Raw genomic sequence first — 20,992 nt, 5'->3', positions numbered from 1 at the left:
GATGGACAACCCCCTTGGGGAGGAGGGCAAATTAAGTCGCTACCAACCTCCATCGTGTGACCCTCCCTCCTCCTGTCAAGTTTAGTTGAAATTGAATAAGTAACGACATAATGTATTGCGGTCATAAAAATCAGTCGGACAGACAGACACCAAATTGCGTATTTTAGTATGATGATTCCTTTGTAAGGTATGTCCTGGATTTTAAAAAACAAAATCAGGATTAAGAATAGAAGATGAAGCTGTTGCAATAAACTCATGGTGGAAGGAAAGGGCCGAAAGGATGTCATAAAATGGTATGGATCGAAACTGGCAAGAAAGAAGTGGAACGTTTGGGTTTCAAAAAAAAAAACAATTACAGTGGATAAATCCATATGGAGCCATCATTCGACCAACCCCCTGAAAAAGGGGAAAATGGTAATAAAACATTTGTTAGCCCGTCCCCCGCGCAGCGACAGATGGGGTTTTGCAATCACGTTTGTCTGTCTGTCTGTCTGTCTGTGTGTATCCGGGCCATAACTTTTTTACCATTTGAGCTTTTGTCATGAAATTTCAACAAAGCTTTATTATGATATGGAGAAGTCAAATTAATAATCTGGTCAAAAGGTCAAAGTTCAGCATCACATAAAATCGACAATTGTCATCCAATTGACCTGAAATTTTAAGAATTTGCATATTTGGTCACTGAATTGGTTCACCAATCAAAAGCTAGAATTTTTTTTTTTTTTTTAAGATTAAAAGGTCAAGGTTGCATAAAATTGTCAAATTTTTATTTTTATTTTTTTGCTGCTTTCATCATGGTTATCATACCGAGGAAAAAGAAGAAGAAAAATAAGATGTCTGAATACAAAGCGGATGTGGGGCTTTGTATTTTAAGATACTTTCTAGTTATTGTTTTGATAATATACTCCAGATTTGCAATTGCTCACTGGCTTCGACACCAACATAAATTTTATTACAGACCCTATACATCAAAAAGCTACATATATCGAACAAACAGTTTCAAATGGAGCACCTCACTGCAATTAGAGCCTTTTAATTGCATCAGATGTGGCATTAAATGTGAATGTTTGCTCCCAGCTTGCTGGCTCAATGCCAGAAGAAGCCATTTGCATTTTGATACCTCTATACCTACTCCATTTAGACTCCCGTGCAGGCACGGGCAACTTGATAGTATTGTCGCGTCCCCAGGGTCAAGACCCCTGGGTGACAGATGGCCGACCGAGCTTTAACGTTTTAACGACTAACTTTAACGACCCCCCCCCCCCCCCCCCCCGAGCTTTAAAAGTGTTTACCCAAAACTATGGCGGTGTTATCTCTTTATGGCGGTGCAAGGGAAATGGAGGTCCCTGGTCTTATTTGAACGGACGGCCATGACGAGGGTTTTCCGAACCCACGAACAAATAAACGTACAAGGCAAATCAACAATACAACAAATGAAATGCAACAAATAATGGTTTAATGAAAATAAATGCAATACGATAAAAATAATGTTGAGGTAAAATAAATCCGACAGTGAGACATCTCCACTCAGACCCATGAAACAGACACGGGGAAAACTTAAAGAAATAAAATAATGTTTCTGCCAGCCGACACCTAACTCTGGTCTCGACGAGCACCTGGCGGGGTCGCCTCGAACCACTGCGCAGGAAACACACAAGATGGCGTGGAGCCACGCCGGTAGCCAGCCGGCCAGACAGGATAGTCTCCTTACGATGGGAGTTGTCCACAAAAACTCCCCCACCGCTTTGATGTTCCTCCCAGGCGCACACGGCACGAAGCGCAGCTGTCACGAAGCCAGTTCAGGAAAAAGCCAAAAATGTGCCTGCTCGCCATGCAGCCAGCACCAGAGAGAGCGAAAGAATGCGTCTGCCTGCTATGAACACTGGAACCGAGAGAGGCCAAAATGGCGCTTGCTTCTCCTTTTCTTTCCCCATCCTGGAAAGTTCCCTCTGATGTCACGCGCGCTCAAATCACCAAGTGCCACTCCATCGTCCCATCGTTCCCCACCCAATCGTCCTTCGGGGCGTGGCCTCACGGCCATTCTTGAGGCCCATCGAGAAGGTTCGGCTGGGCGGGGTAGTAGTGTCTGGGTACCGTCGGCGATCGGGTCGGTTTCAATTATGTGCCGAGTGCATGACTGGCCGGGTAAATGTCATAAGAACAAAGGGTAAAATCACAGGGCAATTATACACTGGGCATTTATCCTAATGCCCTACCTAATTAGCATAGCTTTACCCTTCACATGGAGACATACAAATGCTTACACAGACATTTGGCCCTAACTTAAATACATGAAGGTTCTTCTTCGCGACATTCGGGGCATGCTAATTTATACAATTCTACCTCGACTAAGGTATTTCATTACCTACCCCCACACACGTAAGAGTATGTATCAACAATTAGTCCAAAGTGTTCTTGACGTGGTTTCTCCTAGCTGTGATTTCTCCCAAAGAAGTAGAAACCCCTAGTATTAAAATAAAAAAGAGTTGTGAAATAATAACACCACATATTTCCTTGTTGTCTCAATACTTTTAGTTAAATAAAATGTACACATCTCATTCCTTTGCACTTAGCAGCAAACACCCGAAATAGTCACTCGTTACTTCCCACCTCCGTTTTGTCCTTTTTCTGGCTTCTCTTCATCTCATGGTAGCTTTCCACCTCCAAAGCAGCCAGAACGAAGATTTTTTTCGCAAGTAAAGGCTTCCGTCTCATCTTTGCCTCCTTGTCCGCCAGCTGCGTAGAAGGGAACACAATGCATTTAAATGATCGGTTGAGGCAGATACTCCGATTTGCATCTCCACGGGATTTTGGGTGATGCAAAAGTACAACAGATGCGTGCCGCAAAAGCAGCGCTTTAGTTGAAGACCTCACCTGAAACAGCAGTTGAGCTGCCTCAAGGTGGCAATGTGCGATGCGGTAAAGCTCCACGGCTTCCAGCTGCTGCCCATTTTCTAACAGACGGGCCACATATTTGGCAAGAAGGGGTCGCACCTCATGCACATTGTGGAACTGTGCCAATTCCACCGCCTGTTTCCACTGTCCAAAACAAATCGATCATTTTCTCACAAATCTAATTATATTTATTGAACAGTAACATCAATTCCTAAAGTGCTATATCAACATTTAAGGATGTCAAATTGGAAATAATAATTCTACAACACCCTATACATACCTTTATGTTCATTGCAAATGTCGATTTTTTTTTTCACCTAAACGTATTAACTGGTAAGCAATCGGTATCGATTTTCCGACTGCTTGGAATTCCGATTAATAACTAACCCTATCCCTAACAGGGCTCGGATATTCATGGAGGTTTCGACTCTTTCAGCCAATATCCTTTCCCAACGGTGAGTTAATTAATCTGTTACCACACAAACAAACCATGCTGGGTACTTAAACTGTGCTTGCACAGTGTAACCATCTGCTCCATAGTAAACATATTGTTTAATATTAGCAGCTATCCCCACGAAAAAATAAACAAAAATCATATCATAGCTCCTGTTCTTTGTGGTACACAGGCCTCGAAGTGGGTCGTTTTGACATCATGGGGAGCTTACCTTGTTGAGCTCCACGCAGGCGTTGATTGCAAGCTTTGGCTGGTTGTTTCTAAGAAATGCGTCAATGGCCTCCTGGCACATCCCAACTGACAAAAACACCTGGCCAAGCTTCTGCGGTCACAAAGGTACAGTAAGTGGATCTCCTAAGGTTGGCACAAGAGAACTATGCATGTTTACCCTGACAATGCAAAGTGAAAAAAGGGATTAAGCAATTGGTTCATGTCTGTCTATCCTTCTGTTTGTCGACAAATGTCAGTTTATGATCGAGGAATAAGTTATTTAAATTGAATGCAATATTTTGAACACGAATCGGAAACCGAACCCGCCGTTTAACAGTACTTTGTCTCCGAATCCGTCCTGATTGCACATGCGCAGAAAGGAGGAGAAGGATAATAATTTCACTCTGTCTGTCTGCCTGGCAGTAAAACAAAATTGATAATCATTCCAAACAGGAAACTTACTGTGTTCAGGGATGTCATAAAGGATACATACAACAGGCAAGAAAAACTAATGTAGCGTGCTAGATAGGGTGGTGTAATAGCAACAACACAACATGCATTTTAAGGCCATTTTCCCTGCTAGAGTGGGGGTTAGCCTTGCGGTCCCCATGACAATCTTCTCCATTTTGCCCTATTTTCTGCATCTCTCCTTGTTAACCCCCTTGCCCGCATTTCTTCTTCCACCATCTTTAGCCAAGTCTTTCTCGGTCTTCCCCGTCCTCTACTCCCTTCTACATTCATTTCCATCACTCTTCTCAACCAGTCACTTTCATCCTTCCTCAACACATGACCAAACCATCTCAACCTGTTCCTCTTCACAGCATTAATCACAGGCTCTATTCTCATCATCTTTCGCAATTCATCATTTGTCTTCCTCTCTCTCAATGATACTCCGCACGTCCACCGAACCATTCGCATTTCCACCCTTTCCAGCCTTCGTTGCTGCTCTACGTTCATTTCCCATGACTCGCTCCCATAAATCATAACACTTCTCACACATGCAGCATACACATTTCCCTTCAGCTTCAACGACACTCCCCTCCTCATCAGCATGCCACTCAGTTCCCGAAACTTCTTCCATGCACATCTCACTCAAGCAACCGTTGCCGAGTCTGATCCACCATCTCCATTCAGCATGTCTCTGAGGTAGCAAAATGTTTTCACACCTTCCAGCTTCACGCCGTCTCCAAGATCCAACTCAACATTTCCTCCATCTGCAGCTCCCTCTGTGCACACCTTACATTTGAATGTAGCTGCCACACTGGTTAATGACCCTCTCAGACCACTACATTTTTGATGAACCCACTCGGTGCACATTGTACATTGAATGGAGTTCACTCCGACACCCTTCCTGCACACAGCACATGGCCACTTCCCAGTTCTTTCCACCTTACCACATGCTTTACCACTTGCCATCACCTTCGCCTTTCCTATATTCACCTTCAGACCTTTTGTCTCCACACATTCCTTCCAATTGTTCATCTTTTCCTTCAGTCCATCCATACTTTCCACAATCAACACCAGATCAACTGCATACAACAACTCCCACGGTAAACCCTCCTTTACGTTCTGAGCCAGCACCTCCATCACAGCTACAAATAGTAGTGGACTTAGTACCGACCCCTGATGCACTCCCACCTTCACCTCAAACTCACCACTGTTCCCGTCCTTCGTCTTTACAGCTGTGCGCGCTCTTTTGTACATTGCCATCACTACTCGGATCAACCATTCCTCCACTCCTAACTTCCTCAATGCCCATGTCAATACTTCGCGTGGAACCCGATTGAATGCTTTCTCTAGATCAACAAACCCAAGAAACAACCTCTTCCTCTTCTCCATGTACTTCTCCTGCAACTGCCTCACAATAAAGAGCGCGTCTGTCGTTCCTCTTCCTGGCATAAATCCAAACTGCATTTTGTCGATCTTCACCTTCTTCCTTATCCTCCTCTCCAACACCCTTTCCAATACCTTTATTCCATGCTCCAATAACTTTATCGCTCGGTACGAGCCACACTCCAGAGGGTCACCTTTCCCCTTGTATAGAGGGACGAGGGTACTCAGTTCCCAATCCACTGGAATGCGGCCTTCTTTCACCACCAGATTACAGCTCTCTGTCATTCTCTTCACACCCCAACTTCCTGCTGCCTTCAACATATCTCCCACAACTCCCGTCGGCCCTCCCGCTTTTCTACTCTTCATTGCTTTTATCACTTCCTCAACTTCCTTCTCAGTTATCTTCTCTGCCGGTCCTAAAACTGGGTTACTCTCTATGTTGCCATCCCATTCATTCTCTGTATTCAACAGCATTCCCATATATCTTTTCCATCTTCCTTTAATTCCATCTGGGTCCACAACGATTTGTCCCACTTCATCCTTCAAGCAACTCACCCCCATCACATTACACCTCTCTTTCGCTATCTGCTTTGCAATCCTGAATACCGCTCTCTGACCCTCTTCCGAATCCAAGCGTTCTCCGAACATTTTCCTACATGCCTCCTGCGCCTTTGCTACCTCTTTCTTTGCAGCCTTCTTGACTGCCTTATAACTTTCATGCTCTGCCTTTTCTGCTCCCGTACCCTTCGCCTTCTGCCACTCCTTGTACTTCTTCCTCTTCTCGTCAATCCTCTTTCCAACTTCATCATCCCACCACCATGTTTCCGAGTGCCTCGGTGGTCCTTTTGTCCATCCACATACCTCACCAACAGCTCCCAACAGACTATCTTTCATTGACATCCAACCATGTTCAAGCTCAACCACATCATCCTCTACCCTACTCAGCCTCTCTTTTAATGCCTCCCTTACTGTCACCTCTTTGAACCTCCACACCTTCATTCCCGGTTGGTACTTCACCCGCCGAGCTCTCCTCGCACCTTTCACCCTTATGTCGCAGACAACCAAGTGGTGCTGTGAAACAGCCTCCTCCCCCGGGATCACCTTTGTGTCCCGGAGGTGCCCCCTATCTCGCCTATGCACCATCAGGTAGTCAACGGTTGTCGTCGACCCACCTGGCGTGTATGTAACAAGCTTATTATCCTCTTTCTGGAACTGAGTATTACAAATCAACAAATCAGCTCCATCAGCAAACTCCAAAATCCTTTCACCTTCTCCATTTCTCACACCATATCCGTAACCCCCATGAACTCCGTCAAAACCATCCATACTCCTTCCCACATGTCCATTTAGGTCTCCTCCTACCACAACAACTTCCTCATCTTTCACGTTTTCCATCAGCTTCTCTATCGCACACCAGAACTTGTCCTTCTCTTCATCGCTCCGACCAACCTGCGGAGCATATCCCGAGATGACGTTCACCAAGAGCTTTCCAATCATCATTTTCACCATCATCAACCTATCACTCATTCGAGTCACACTCACCACACTGTCTAGAAACTCCTCAGAAAACAGGACACCAACACCATTCACGCCCTCCGGGCACCCTTGCCACGCAAACTTGTATTTCTGTCCCTGCCTCCCCTTCATCATTCTCACACCACTTCCCTTCCATCTCGTCTCTTGCACACAACATATGTCCACTCTTCTTCTGACCAATACTTCCACCACTTCTCCTGATCTCCCTGTCATTGTCCCTACATTCCATGTCCCAAACCTCAGAAACCGATCTCCACTTCGGGCTGTTCCCTGCCTATATGTAGTTGTAATTGTCATGGTTCTCTTTTTGAGGCAATGTTTTTATGGCCGGATGCCCTTCCTGTCGCCAACCCTCTTCGTCGCCTCTTACGACACGCAGGGATACGGTGTACCTATTGTTACGGATTCGTCACTTCCGTTGTTGTGGTTTTCATCCACTGTAAATATTTTTGATTCCATGTGCTATTATTGTTTTCAAAAGGTTTATTGTTTATGAAATGTTTTCAAAAGGTGAAAAAGTTAGAGTTAAAAGAAACCGAAAACCGGATCGGGAATCGGACGACGACAAAGAGGAAGAAGAGAAAAAGAAGGCGGAGCGAGTGGAGTCGGACAAGAAGCATAGTTGCTTTGCAGTATTGGGAACAATAGGTACACCGTATCCCTTTGCAGTCTGGAGCGAACGTTGGTGAGCAAGAGTCACGAGTGAGCTTTGGGTTTCCCAGGAAAGGGATTCCTGCGACAGAGTTGTTATCGCTGTGACAGAAAAACCTGCATGTCAGGTTTTGCGGTCGATTCCGAAGAGAATCGGTGGACTGCCGTTACGTCTCGAGTACGGCCGTCGGTCATTTTGACTCGCGCGCTTGGCGCGCCGAGCAAGGTTTCTTTGCTTCGCTTCAGCCTTTGCGCGTCGCGCAAGGTTTTTCTTTGCTTCCTGTCAGCCGTTTTCACCGCAGTCAGACGTCTCTGGTGTGTGTGTGTGCAATGCGGATTTTGAAGGTAAATCTGAGGTTTGCCGACTGTGAGCCTTGGAACGTCTATACCAGAGGGTGTGATTTCCCAGTCGCCTGGAGGGCGCCTTTGGATTTCCCAGTCGCCTTGAGAGCGCCTTTACGCAGCTTTGGCCGCGTGACTGTGACTATCATCTGAACAGGATTCTGGTCTCGATTAGACATCGTTCTGACAATCGCTGGAGCGGATCGACTTTGGCTTGAAGCCGGAATCAACAACTTTGGGTTTGAAGCCGGGAAAGAGACATTGGGAATGTTCTTGGTTCACTCACTTGGAGCACAGTGAGTTATATGTTACAAAACTGATGGTACTATCATAGGATATATTGATTGTACTTTTGATTACTATTATTGTTGTACTGTTGTTCTTGTGTGATCTTAATACAATATTTGTTTGTTGGTAACAATTGGTGTGGCTTCACCATTGATCTTTGACATACAGAATAACACATTTTTCTGCCGTGACTCCTCTCAGGGCTCGGAGGTACACCGTGACCAGGGAGTCGGGGAGGAGCACGTAACACTATTCTAACTAGGGTACACACCAGGTGCAATCGACCCTGTAAAAATGGAATTAATATATTTACATGACTTTTTCAATGTTTAGTTTATTTAAGTTGAATTATATACTTGAACACTGTAGAACACCAATCGCCTTCATAATACTTCCAAAAACCTCCAGTTTTGCACTACCTGGAATGTTCTATAGGATAGTGTATACTGTACAAGACTATTTCAATAGCACTAAACTTCCGGATTTAAAAAAAACTATCTTTAAAAGCATCGTTTTATTAAAATTATAGACTTAAACACTGCGTGGGGTATCCGGCTCTATGAACTCTTCATCTCATGGTAGCTTTCCACCTCCAAAGCAGCCAGAACATAGATTTTTAGTTCTGTGATGCAGCACATCATACAAAACAGACTTTTAAAAAACAAAGTTTCCCCACATACTCTTTGGTCCAAAAGCAACCTTGGTATTGCTCCAATGCAGGGAAACTAACTTAAATACATGAAGTTGCAAACTTAAATACATGAAGTTGCAAACTTAAATACATGAAGTTGCATTCCCAGTTGCAAACGGCTGTGATCGGTAAGTGAGAATTGTACACCGCTCCTTTCCTATGCCATCTCCAGGCGTTGCATGGCGTCATCGCCGGGCCGGCAATGACAATGAATGAAGGGGGCCGGCAATGACGCACGCTGAAAGGGAGTACTCAGTTTTCACTCCGGTTTCTTGCTGTCTTGTTTGTTTGTTTTCTTGTTTGTTTGTCCGGGCGATATCTCAGCCATCCTTTGAGCTAGGAAGCTGAACATTTGGCACAATGGTGGGGAAGTACTTTGGCAAAATGGTATTTTTTGCTTTTTAATTAATCAATTAATTGATGAATTACTTAATTATAGCGGTTAATCAAGTACTTATTTATTTCCTTTCTCACCTGGGCAATATCTCAGGCACCTTTTGAGCTATGAAGCTGATATTTGGACATGACAATGACCAAGTGATTTGACTGCAAAGGCTATTTTTTATTTATTGATTAATCAATTAATCGATTAATTATTTAATTATTCGATTAATGACTTCATTGATTAATTTTTTTAAAGTTACATTTTCGGATGAAACGGTGGTGGTTTAGGTATTCTATTAGCCAATTGATTAATAATTTAATTATTGTACCATTTTTTCATTTTTTTTCATTATTAATCACTTATTTATTTTCTTTCTCATCGGGGCAATATCTCAGGCACGTTTTGAGTTAGGAAGCTGATATTTGGACATGACAGTGACCAAGTGATGTGGCTATAAAGGATATTTTTGATTTATTGATTGATCAATTAATCGATTAATCAATTCTTTTTTCTTTTTTTTCCGATTGATGACTTATATAATTAATTTTCAAAAGGTTACCTCTTCGGATGAAAGGTTACCCCTCAACCACTGGTGGTTGAGGTATGTTATTAACCAATTGATGAAGAAATTATTTTACGATTATTTATATATATTGATTTTAATTACCCAATTAATCAATCATTTATTGTACACCTCTCCCTCCCAATACCGTCTCTCTGTGCTGCACGGTGGTATGGCTGGACGCCCAAGGCGCCCCGGCAATGCCGCGCGCAAGAGGATGTTATTTATTTGGTATGGGGGCGGTGTACTTTGAATGTATCTGTACATGTTTTAGTTTAAAGCTGCCGTAATATGTGGGGTCGATAAATTATTAATTCATTTGTCCGGTTTAACACATTCATCAAATCGACTCACCGGTAGTAGCTTGTGCTGCTCTGGGAGTGAACTTGCCAGCTCGGAGAGCTTCTCGTAGTCCTCCAGCATGATGTAGCACTCAGCCAGTTGTTCCATATTATGAGCCTCCATGTAGTACTTCACTGAGCTAGACCTTGAGAGTGGAGAAAGTATCAACAAAAAGTGTTAAAATGTCCTCAACAAACTGCTAAACTGTAAATCCTAAAACAGAGAATAAGTAAAAGGCAGATGTCACGTGCCATTTCTTCCTTTCAGCATAGTACTCTCCGATGCTGTTGTTTGCCTGCTCTTTGAGTGCATCATCTGCATTGCCAGCAGTGGTACTAAGCAGTTGGAGTACCCGAAACCAATCACCCAGCTTGGTGCGCAGCTTCAGCGCAAGGTCTCTGCTCCCATACAGTGTTTGGAGTAAAGGGTTTCAAAGGTATGGCATAATCAGAGTGCAAAGGAACTGGTACATGTCATTTCATACTAAAAGCGATTTTTATCCCTCACCATTATGAAAAAAAAATAAATATATATATATATATATATATATATATATATATATATATATATGTATGTATATATGTATATGTATGTATATATGTATATGTATGTATATATGTATATGTATATATATATATATATGTATATATATATATATGTATATATATATATATATGTATATATATATATATATGTATATATATATATATATATATATATATATATATATATATATATATATATATATATATATTGTGAGAAACCACCGGTGAAACCACCTGTTCTCACCCAGATTTGGTGCCCCGCCCACCGCGTGACGTGGCCTCCTTGGAGCCTCACGCGATCGGGAGGCGATTCGGCACGTGATTGGTGGAGAGTCGAGAGAGGCGGTCGCCATCTTGTGCAACGGACGCGGCTCGAAGGCTCCGAGTGGGAAATCTCAAAAGGGCTTTCCTTGAATCCTCACGACAGCCGAGTTGGGCTGGTCGATTACAGTTTGGTATTTTACGAGCGAGTAACTCCGGAAGAAAACGAGTGATTCCCGGATCTCGTAGATTGGAACCGCGAGTGATTGCCTGCTTCGTGTTGGAGCTGCTGGCCGACCGTTCCTGCCGGCCTTGTGCGGTGAATTCCATCCTGTTACCCTCCGAGTCCCGGAGATCGTCGATTGGAACCGCGAGTGATCTTACCTGCGTCCTGTTTGGAGCGTCTGTTGCCGACAGTTCCTGCAGGCTTTGTGCAGTTTATTCCATTCTGTTACCATTTATGGTTTTTGTGATCGAGCCAATAAAGCATCGTGCCTTACCCCTAGAAGGCCGATTAAAACACAATTGTGTTTATTGAGTTCTCTCTGTCCACTCCGTGGACTACTTGATTGTGTGCGTCACTGGGATGAATGATCACGGTGTGTACCCCGATTTAGAATAGGTACACGGTATCCCTGCGCATCGTAAGAGGCGACCAAGGGTTGGCGTCAGGAAGGGCATCCGGCCATAAAAACATTGCCTCAAACAGGGAACCATGATTGTCATGGGGCCTGCAAGGCTAACCCCCGCTCTCGCGGGGAAAATGGCTTTAAAACGATCATTCATTCATTCATTCATTACCATTATGAAATTACTGGTTTGGCCAAACCGTTCACCAATAAACAGCAAAGTGTGCCAGCACTATTTCCTCAAATATCTGATGCTATATACAAAACTTCACCGAGAACCTTGCATTTCAAACGGAGCGTCTCAGCCAACTACGTAGTAGCAAAATCAATCTTCATATCTCCACTGCTGTGCAGCTTAAGCCCTGAACCACTGCTCTCCACCCTATCCGATATTGGGCTAGATGTGCTTCCTCCATATTAATTCCATTTTCCATTTGATCCTTCCATACCGCTTGCTAACATCTGGTTCCTGGTCTACACACTAAAAAATCAATATTAAACTTTAGTATTTAAAATGTTGCGTGCACCAAATCAAAACGAAAGAGGAGCTTTATAGGCAATAGAAAATGGGAATGGGTTACCTGACTTGGGCTGTGGCAACAGGCACACATTTCCTCACCGAATGAACTTGTCAGTTTCATCACCATCATGTACCAAGCTCCATATGAAGCATTGGATGTACCGAAGCAGTTTCTTGGCAAGTGTACAATCCTGGACAGAGCATTACAGTCTCCGACACAAGGTACTCGACTGAGTGTACAGGAACCTGGAATTTGTTTAGGATGCTGGCAATAGCTCGCCGATTCTTCACGAAGAACACCTTGGGATCTTCCATTAACTAATGGTGGCAGGTGGAGCACCAAGTTTAACGTCCATCTAAGTGATGGCACAACTATTAATGCCTCACCATGCCTGCAAAATGCCAGAATGAGAGTTCACAGCTGGGTTGAGATTTGAATCTTGCTGGTCGAGATTCAATCTCATTTGATTGCGCATTCCTCCAGACTGCTGCCGGCACCATCCGCTATATAATTGGACTCATTTATTTTGGCAAACAGTGAGGACTGTATTACATGCATGGTGCACTTGTACATCCAAATTTCTGGAATGCATTTTCATTTTAAAGATCAAATGAACCCTCTGTTATGGCAGTTTGTACGAGCCTGATTTATGTAACAATATGAGCATAAAATAAGACTCTTTCTTCATACTCGTAAATCTAGCCAACGTGGATCAGCAACTAATCTGCATTTCCACCGTCATCCTTGCCCTGTGCTTCGAGGAGCAATCGATGATCATTTGCTTCAATAGAACTCTACCAAAGTCTTGGAAACAGATAAGAGAATCGAAATGGGAGTTTCAAAATACAAAGCATTAAACTGTCTTAGTAGCTCAGAGCAAAAAATAGGAAAATTATTTTGAGCATTTAGGGACCTTTATAGGCCTCAGAATGTGTCATCAAAGATGACTTCCTGTCAAACAATTAAGGTTTCCACTGCGGCCTACTACCGAGACTTTGCAAAATGACTTTTTAATATTTTTGTATACAAGATCGAGGTTCGTGTAATAGCTAACATCAATCACAAAAAAAAAAAACGGACACACAAAACATACAATAAAGGGAGCGGTTGACAAGATGGGTAGAGAGAGGGAAGCACACAAGTACAACAGTAGAGAACAGGGACATCGGGAGATCTGTGGGAGGGAGAAGGCTTGGGAGGAGGGGGCATGGGAAGGGGGAGGGTGGGAGAGGTATAACACACATGGACACTGCTAGATGATGACTTAAAGGGTCAGTGAAATAAAACAGCAGTGCCTGGCCATGCCCATCACAGATGAACCAGATGGCACCTTAAACTCGATAACCAATGGACAAAATGTATCCGATGAAGCTACCTCCCGAGCTGTGGGCATACAAACACAATGAAATAAACGAACAGGATTATGACTAATTAATTGACATATTGCCCCCAATGGTGTTTATAATAGCAGACATGGATTTGTCCTGCAATTGGAAGAAGACCCTCTCGTGTTCAGGCCTTTGGTATTCCTATGGTTGGCAACGAGCGCCCCGGAAGCATTGACGGAAACAGTGGCAATCATATGTGTGGGAAAATTGCATGCTCGGTCAGGGTCACCCGGATAGCTCAGATGGCAGACCACTGGTACGGTTTTCCAGTGGACCTGGGTTCGATTCCTGGTCTGGGCGTGCAATTTTCCCCACATATCAATTTTATTATTTAATCCTGTTCATTCATCTAATTGCTTCACTACGCCCCCAGTGGTGTTTATAATAGAGGCCATGGATTTGTCCCCACATTGGAGGAAGACCCTCTCGTGTTCAGACCGTTATTGCTCCTATGGTTGGCAGCGAGCGCCCCGGAAGCATTGACGGAAAGAGTGGCAATCATATGTGTGGGAAAATTACATGCTCAGTCAGGGTCACCCAGATAGCTCAGATGGTAGACCACTGGTACGGTTCTCCAGAGGACCTGGGTTCGATTCCTGGTCTGGGCATGTAACCTTCCCACATATTAGTAAGGGCATTTTATGAGATATTTCACAAATCTGTTAACTAAATTGTTACCAAAAAATTTCTTCACCAATATGTTTGTAAAGGTGTGTAATAACATGTGTTAAAATGTTGAAGTTCAACTCCCGTGGGAAACCCAGATAAAAAGCTGTTGAATTCGGGTACCGAAAAATTATTTTCGAGAATTTTTATTTTTTTTAATCGGCCCTTAAGTAACTTATGAGGGGTCAAATAAGGGTTTTTCATGATTCTGAGTTGATTGTTAACATTTATATTTTCACTTTTACATTTACACACAAAGTAGCTTTTATTTCACATACATATATAATACTCAAGAGTTATTTCTCATTCACGCTCCTCCTCAGTGAAGGCAAGTTTCATGATGTGTTGATAGATGGCTGCATCGATGATTAGGTGAACACGGATTGCCTTGTCAAAACATCCTCCATCCATGATGTGGTTGGCTGTCGTACTTCCAGGATAGATCAACTGGATCACATCTAGTAGTCCAGAATCTTCCATGATGTTACCCATTGATCCAAGATAAGACTTCAGCAGGTGAAAACCACCCAACCTTGGAGTGACGGGTAGATTTGCCTGCTTTATTATATTCACAGCCTTCAGCCAAATCGGAAGATCAAAGGTCACTATAGCGACCCCAGCGCGCCGTATGCACTCTTTCAGAGTGGTGAAGATGGTGTTGAGGTCATTAGGGTCTCCTTCAATAACTGGGAGGAACTCGATCTGTGTGCTCTGCTTTGCATCATTAGCATGGATTCTCTTCATCCAGCCATTCCAGTTGGAGTGTGGGAACTCAGGATCGTTGGCTTTGATCACCCACCCCGCTGCCCAGAGTGTGTCACCTGGAGTGAGGAGTGGCTGATCATGAGCCAGGGAGGAGGAAAGCTCAGCGAGGGGGAGAAACATGATCGCGTTCGTTCCTATCTGTTTCCTGTTCGTAAATGGAATAATCTTTACTTCAGTTCCTCTCAGGATCTTAGCTTTGTCGAGTGCCTTCAACTTCACCCGGGGGAAAGCTGCTGTTGTCTGTGGATCTGGCAAAGGTGGTGCCGGAGAGGTGACTTCGATCCAACCCATTGAGTGAAAGGGAGTGTTTCCGTGAATAGAGACAATGTTTAAATCTATATTGTCTCCAACAAACTGAGTGACTGCATTGTTTGTTTCCCCAACCTCCATAAAGACCACCTGATCATTACTTGACAATTCACTTTCACTGGCTGGCACTTTGGCTGTCATCACTGATTGATCCTCAAGCGCATCATCAACCGCAACCTCATCATTGATCTGTTCATCGGTTTCCTCCACAATGGTGTCAAGAGTGCCAGAAGTATCTGGAACATCATCTCCACTCCTACTATTAAGGAAGCAGTATTTGTAGTTTTGTGTCTCCGTGTAAGACTCGGTGTATCCCAGCCGGTGGAACTTGTTGAGCATCCATTTTGACCCAAATCTATGATCAAGTTGTATGGCAAGCCCCATTTGGTGTGGCAATACTCCAGACCGAGGTCGACAGGCCTTAATAAAATTCTGCCCCCAAACGGCAACTCTTTCGTCTGTCTTGACAATCGGTCTCAAGAACATCTGAAGGCTTGCAGGAACAAGTGTCAGCTGACTATCGATGTCAGTCATACTGTGTGTGGTGGGGTATGACTTTGGACCTAAATCAATCAAGGCAATATCATTGGATATGAACTTGAGTTCCGTCTTTATGATCTGAGTCTTCTCATCTCCATGGTCAAGATTAGCATGATGCTCTCGCAGAATATTGTCGGTGCCATCTTTGAGACAGAGTACATCTGCCCTTCTTTCCTGTGTTGTGAAATACAAGGTGTCTTCGTATTTCTCTAGAAGTTTTATCTTTAGCCAATGCTTTGAATAAGAAAGGCTCTTCTCTGGTGACTGATCAAACTCCTGCAGCTTTTCATGGACTTGGTCCATGTTCATTACCCCATGCTCTAATTCTGAGTCTAACCATTCGCAGAATTCAATAAAAACTGCCTCTTGCTCCTCATCAATACTCCTCTGTCCTCTCTTCCTTTTTCCTTCCTCATCAGTCTTGGACAAACTGTCACCTCTCGCAAACATAAGTTTGCATCGCAAATGGTACAGTGTTTCTTCTGCTACCAAGTCGTTGATCCCTTCCAGGCGTCCAGTGACTTCAGTGCCCCAGTCATCCCCGCGACTCCGTGCTGTCTTCAGCAAGCTTGCCTTCAGTGTATCTGCAGTCAAATTATCTGGCACTCTGTATTTCTTTCTAGCTTGTGCTGGATTATTTTTGTAGGGCTGGGCTGGTTGGTTGCAAAGAATGCATACATCCTTATACAGGAGGTCAACTGACTGTGATCTTCTAGAACTGCAGCCAGTTGATGAACTGAACTCACAAGTAGTGCGTCTTCTCTTCAACTTTGATGACTCTTTCTCTGCCTTTGATGCTTGAGCTGACTTCTTGGTGGTTGCAACAAAGTTGTTGTACAGATCATTTTTACACTTCTGGTGGTACCTCAGTTTTCCTTCCTTTTGAGCCTCCTTCATACATTCCACAACAGTAACATTTTCGACAGTTTCTGCTTGTTTCAATAAAGTTGAGTATCCCTTTGGAGTTGCCTGTATGAGCCTTTCAGCTGGTGTATCCGAGCGTGCACAGATGAAGCAATTGAGCACAGGTGGAGTAACGTCTTCATCCATATTGCTAGACTCCATGTCCTGCAAAGTAGAAAATGAGATATATTTAGAAATTATTTTTCCACAAAGGAGTGTCTGTGGTGAAATATAAATGTTAACAATCAACTCAGAATCATGAAAAACCCTTATTTGACCCCTCATAAGTTACTTAAGGGCCGATTTAAAAAAATATAAATTCTCGAAAATAATTTTTCGGTACCCGAATTCAACAGCTTTTTTTCTGGGTTTCCCACGGGAGTTGACCTTCAACATTTTAACACATGTTATTACACACCTTTACAAACATATTGGTGAAGAAATTTTTTGGTAACAATTTAGTTAACAGATTTTCATATGTTTCCCTTACTATATGTCAATTAATGTGTTATAAACCTGTTCATTTATTTAACTGTGTAGTCTATTTAGATTGTGTTGACCTGTTTGGCTCTTCAACTTAAATAAATAGGTCTTAATGCCTAGCTCCCAATGTACCGATGTTATTGTAATTTACGTGCAGGTTCAACGTTCTCATCATCTGTCATCTGATGTTATTGATTGTCATGCGTGCAATTTATGTACAAAGCTCCTTCATGAACCTTACACCGCTGTTGAAATAAAAGCAGATGGTGAACCATCTCAAGGCTGGGAAAGAGTACTTACTTTACAAAAAACAATTAAGGTTCATTAAATAAAAGAATGATGAGCATAATGAAACTCGAGTAAACATACCCACCCACTGTAATGCATGGTTATGCATCCTCCTCCCACCCATCTCCAGCATAACAATTACTACTTTTGAACAGCACATCCCATCTCTGATAACACCCAACAGAAGTTTGCTGCAATGGATTTCCTCTCCTCCCTTCCACTATGACCAGCAAATTGTCACAATCAAACAAACATGTGTGGAACACGTTACGCAGGTCTGCGTCTTGTCTTCCGCAGCCAACCGTGACAATAAAGCAACTGTACCAAATAGAGACCATATTGCAGGTGAACAGCACCAGTCTCATCATTGATCGGACCTACTACTTGAAATATTTGCAATTCAATGCAATTCCCATTTCTATAAACAACACACTTTACAACACTTACAACGTTAGTGCCAATCACACAAAAAACCCCACCATAACTGACATTAAACTAAAACGGTACTCGGTGGAGGGTAGAGCGAATACCTCCACCAGGCTGAACAGTTTTTTTTGTATCCAACCGATAGGCCGGATCTAGATTCAGACCTGAACCAAAATCTTATCGGCTTGTTCTTGTCACCGAAACAACTCATCCACCAAGTTTATTCCTAACTCGTCCATAACTTTTTAAAATATCATGTTATATATCGCTTTTCGCCCGATCTCTCAATCGTGAAGAATCGCTTGGAATTAAATAATTCTCGTATCCGAATCCATATTCAGATCTTCACCAAAATCGAATATATTCTTCCTTGTCACACACACAACCTCTCCACCAAGTTTCGTCCAAATCCGTCCTTAACCTTTTGAGATATCCTGCTATATATCGGTTTTGGTTCTATCACTCAATAGTGAAGAATCACTTTTAAAATTCTAGTAGCCGGATCCGAATCCGGATCTTCACCAAAAATCTAATCATTTCGTCCTTGTCGCATACCCAACCTCTCTACCAGATTTCGTCCGAATCAGTCCACAACTTTTTGAGATATTTTTTTCACAAACAAACGAACAGAAAGACAGACAGACAGGGATGAAAACATAACCTCCATCCACCTTTGGTTGTGGAGGTATTAATGTGGCCTATGGCTACCTTTTTATTGTGGGGCAGTATTCCAAAAGATAAATAAGTAATTACCTCCTCTACCGAAGGTGGATGGACGTTATGTTATCACCCCTTTCTGTTTGTTTGTCTGTAAACAAGATATCTCAAAAAATTGTGGACCGATCCAGACAAAATGTGGCGGAGATGTAGCATATGTGACAAGGACAAAATGATTCGATTTAGGTGAAGATCCGGATCCGGCTACTAGAATCTTTAAAGTGATTCTTCACCATTCGGAGATCGGGCCAAAAGCGATACAAAGCAGGATATCTCAAACGGTTGTGGACGGATTTGGACGAAACTTGGTGGACCGGTTGGGTGTCTGACAAGGACAAATAGATTCGATTTTTGTGAAGATCTGAATATGGATTCGGATACGAGAATTATTTAATTTTTAAGTCATTCTTCACCATTGAGAGATCGAGCCAAAAACGACACATAGCAGGATATCTCAAAAAAGTTATGGGCGAGTTATGACTAAACTTGGTGGACCAATAATATGAAATTAGATTTTTGTTCAGGTCCGAATCCAGATCCGGCCTATCAGTGGGATACAAAACGTAAACTGTTCAGCCTGGCGGAGGTATGCTCTCTACCGAGTGCCGTTCTATAGTTAAGTTTGAGTCACACTCATCCAGATATCATCATCATCCTTACAAGAGGGATGTATTGACAAAATAAAAATGCACAAGAGGGATGTTTCAAAATATAAATTACCTGCGATCCATGGAAAGGTAGAGCTCCTCTGCCTCCTCAAAGCGGCCAAAATAGGCTGCCACTTCAGCCTGTTTCAGCTTCTGTCCCGTTAAGCTGTGAAGTCGCTTGATGAGCTGAAGACCGGGATAATCATGGCATCGTGCAAATGCGTGATCCGCCACCTCCAATTGCAGCTGCTCCAGTGCCGCTCCAGCTAGCAGCCGCCTAGAACACACGTCCTTTACACTAACCCTGTACGAACCACCATCACCACACACACACCCCATCCCCTTCTCCTATTTCAGACAGTACCAGAGCCGAGGGTGTGGATTACGTTCAACAAACTGTTGGGCATCCGGAAGTCCCACACTCTCCACCAGTGTGTGACAGTCACGTAGAAAACGAGCTTCAAAGGTCACCACAAGCTCATCCTTTGGATTTTCAGGTTCCTACAACCAATCAATCAATCACTTTCTTATATAGCACTTTTTATTTAACAACAAACTACAAGAGGTCTTTACAAAGAAGGACAAGGAACAAAAGGTGCAGAAGAAGGAGAAGGAACTGTAAAAAAGATGCATTTTGAGAGGTTTATAAAGCGTAAATGAGGATGCCGTGCGAATTTTAAAAGCGTTTTAGTACCACATGGGGGGGGGGGGGGAGGGGGCACATCAAATGCTCAATTGCCAATAGTCTTCGTCCTAAGTGTGAAGAGTGAACAGCAGATACCCGTTGTTAGCCCGTGGTTTTCTTGCAGGGTGTGGTTGTCAGAAAATCAGGCAGGAACAAAGTTTACATTTGGTTAAAAGACTAATGGGCATTTACAAAAAGCGATACATTAAAAGCCAATCAAGTCTTTTGATGACAGGAAAGTTTTTTTTTTTTAAGGACTAATGAGGCGCCAAGGACCAGCATGTCAGTCTTAACAGCACCCAGTTTAAGAAGGCTCATAGACATCTATGTTGGGATTTCAGTGGAGCACAAGAGACAGCACATAATCAAGTTCAACTCACAGGTAGATCTGGGTATACTCCACCCTTCCACCCACCCCACTTGGAAGAATAGTTATTGTTACGGATTCGTCACTTCCGTTGTGGTGGTTTTCATCCACTGTAAACATTTCTGATCCCATGTATTATTATTGTTGTCATTTAAAGGAAATAGATATTTCTATTTTCAAAAGTTAAAAGTTAATGTTTTAAATAAAACCGGAACAGGACGGCGAAGAGGAAGATGAGGAAAAGAAGGCGGAGCGAGTGCGTCGGACAAGAAGGAGCCGAGCTATTTGCGGTCTGGAGCGAACGTTGGCGAACAACAGTCACTAGCGAACTTTCAGGTTTCCCAGGAAAGGGATTCCTGCGACAGAGTGGTTATCGCTGTGACAGATTAACCTGCGTGTCAGGTTTTGTGATCGATTCAGGAGAGAATCATCGTCGTGCCATTGCGCCACGAGACGGGGCCGTCGGCCATTTTGACTCGCGCAGGACTTGCACTTCGCTCACGGTTTCGTCTCGTTTCGACCATTTTCACCACATTCAGACGTCGATCTGGGGTGTGTGTGTGACGTGGCTTTTGAGTGGAAAGTCTGCGTGTCGCCGACTGTGAGCTGTGGAATGTCCATACCCGAGGGTGTGATTTCCCCGTCGCCTGGAGGGCGCCTTTA

General features: G+C 43.3%; 1 protein-coding gene across 5 annotated transcripts in view; it reads right to left on the bottom strand.

Moving 5' to 3' along the window:
* Positions 1–20,992, bottom strand: part of WDR35 (WD repeat domain 35) — a 192,075-nt gene that overhangs the window by 7,715 nt on the left and 163,368 nt on the right. For all 5 annotated transcript variants that reach the window (XM_068108360.2, XM_068108362.2, XM_078773176.1 and 2 more), the window contains 7 exons: positions 19,642–19,778; positions 19,351–19,554; positions 10,441–10,587; positions 10,202–10,334; positions 3,561–3,671; positions 2,875–3,039; positions 2,611–2,736 (listed from right to left, as the gene is read on the bottom strand). In XM_068108360.2, coding sequence (XP_067964461.2) covers positions 2,611–2,736; positions 2,875–3,039; positions 3,561–3,671; positions 10,202–10,334; positions 10,441–10,587; positions 19,351–19,554; positions 19,642–19,778 — 1,023 coding nt within the window. The remainder of the gene's footprint in view (positions 1–2,610; positions 2,737–2,874; positions 3,040–3,560; positions 3,672–10,201; positions 10,335–10,440; positions 10,588–19,350; positions 19,555–19,641; positions 19,779–20,992) is intronic.

This window comes from Myxine glutinosa, chromosome 2 (genome assembly GCF_964187855.1).
Source record: "Myxine glutinosa chromosome 2, kmMyxGlut1.1, whole genome shotgun sequence".
NCBI lineage: Eukaryota > Metazoa > Chordata > Myxini > Myxiniformes > Myxinidae > Myxine > Myxine glutinosa.
Note: the sequence above shows the minus strand (reverse complement) of the source record. Positions and strands in the feature narration are given on the sequence as shown.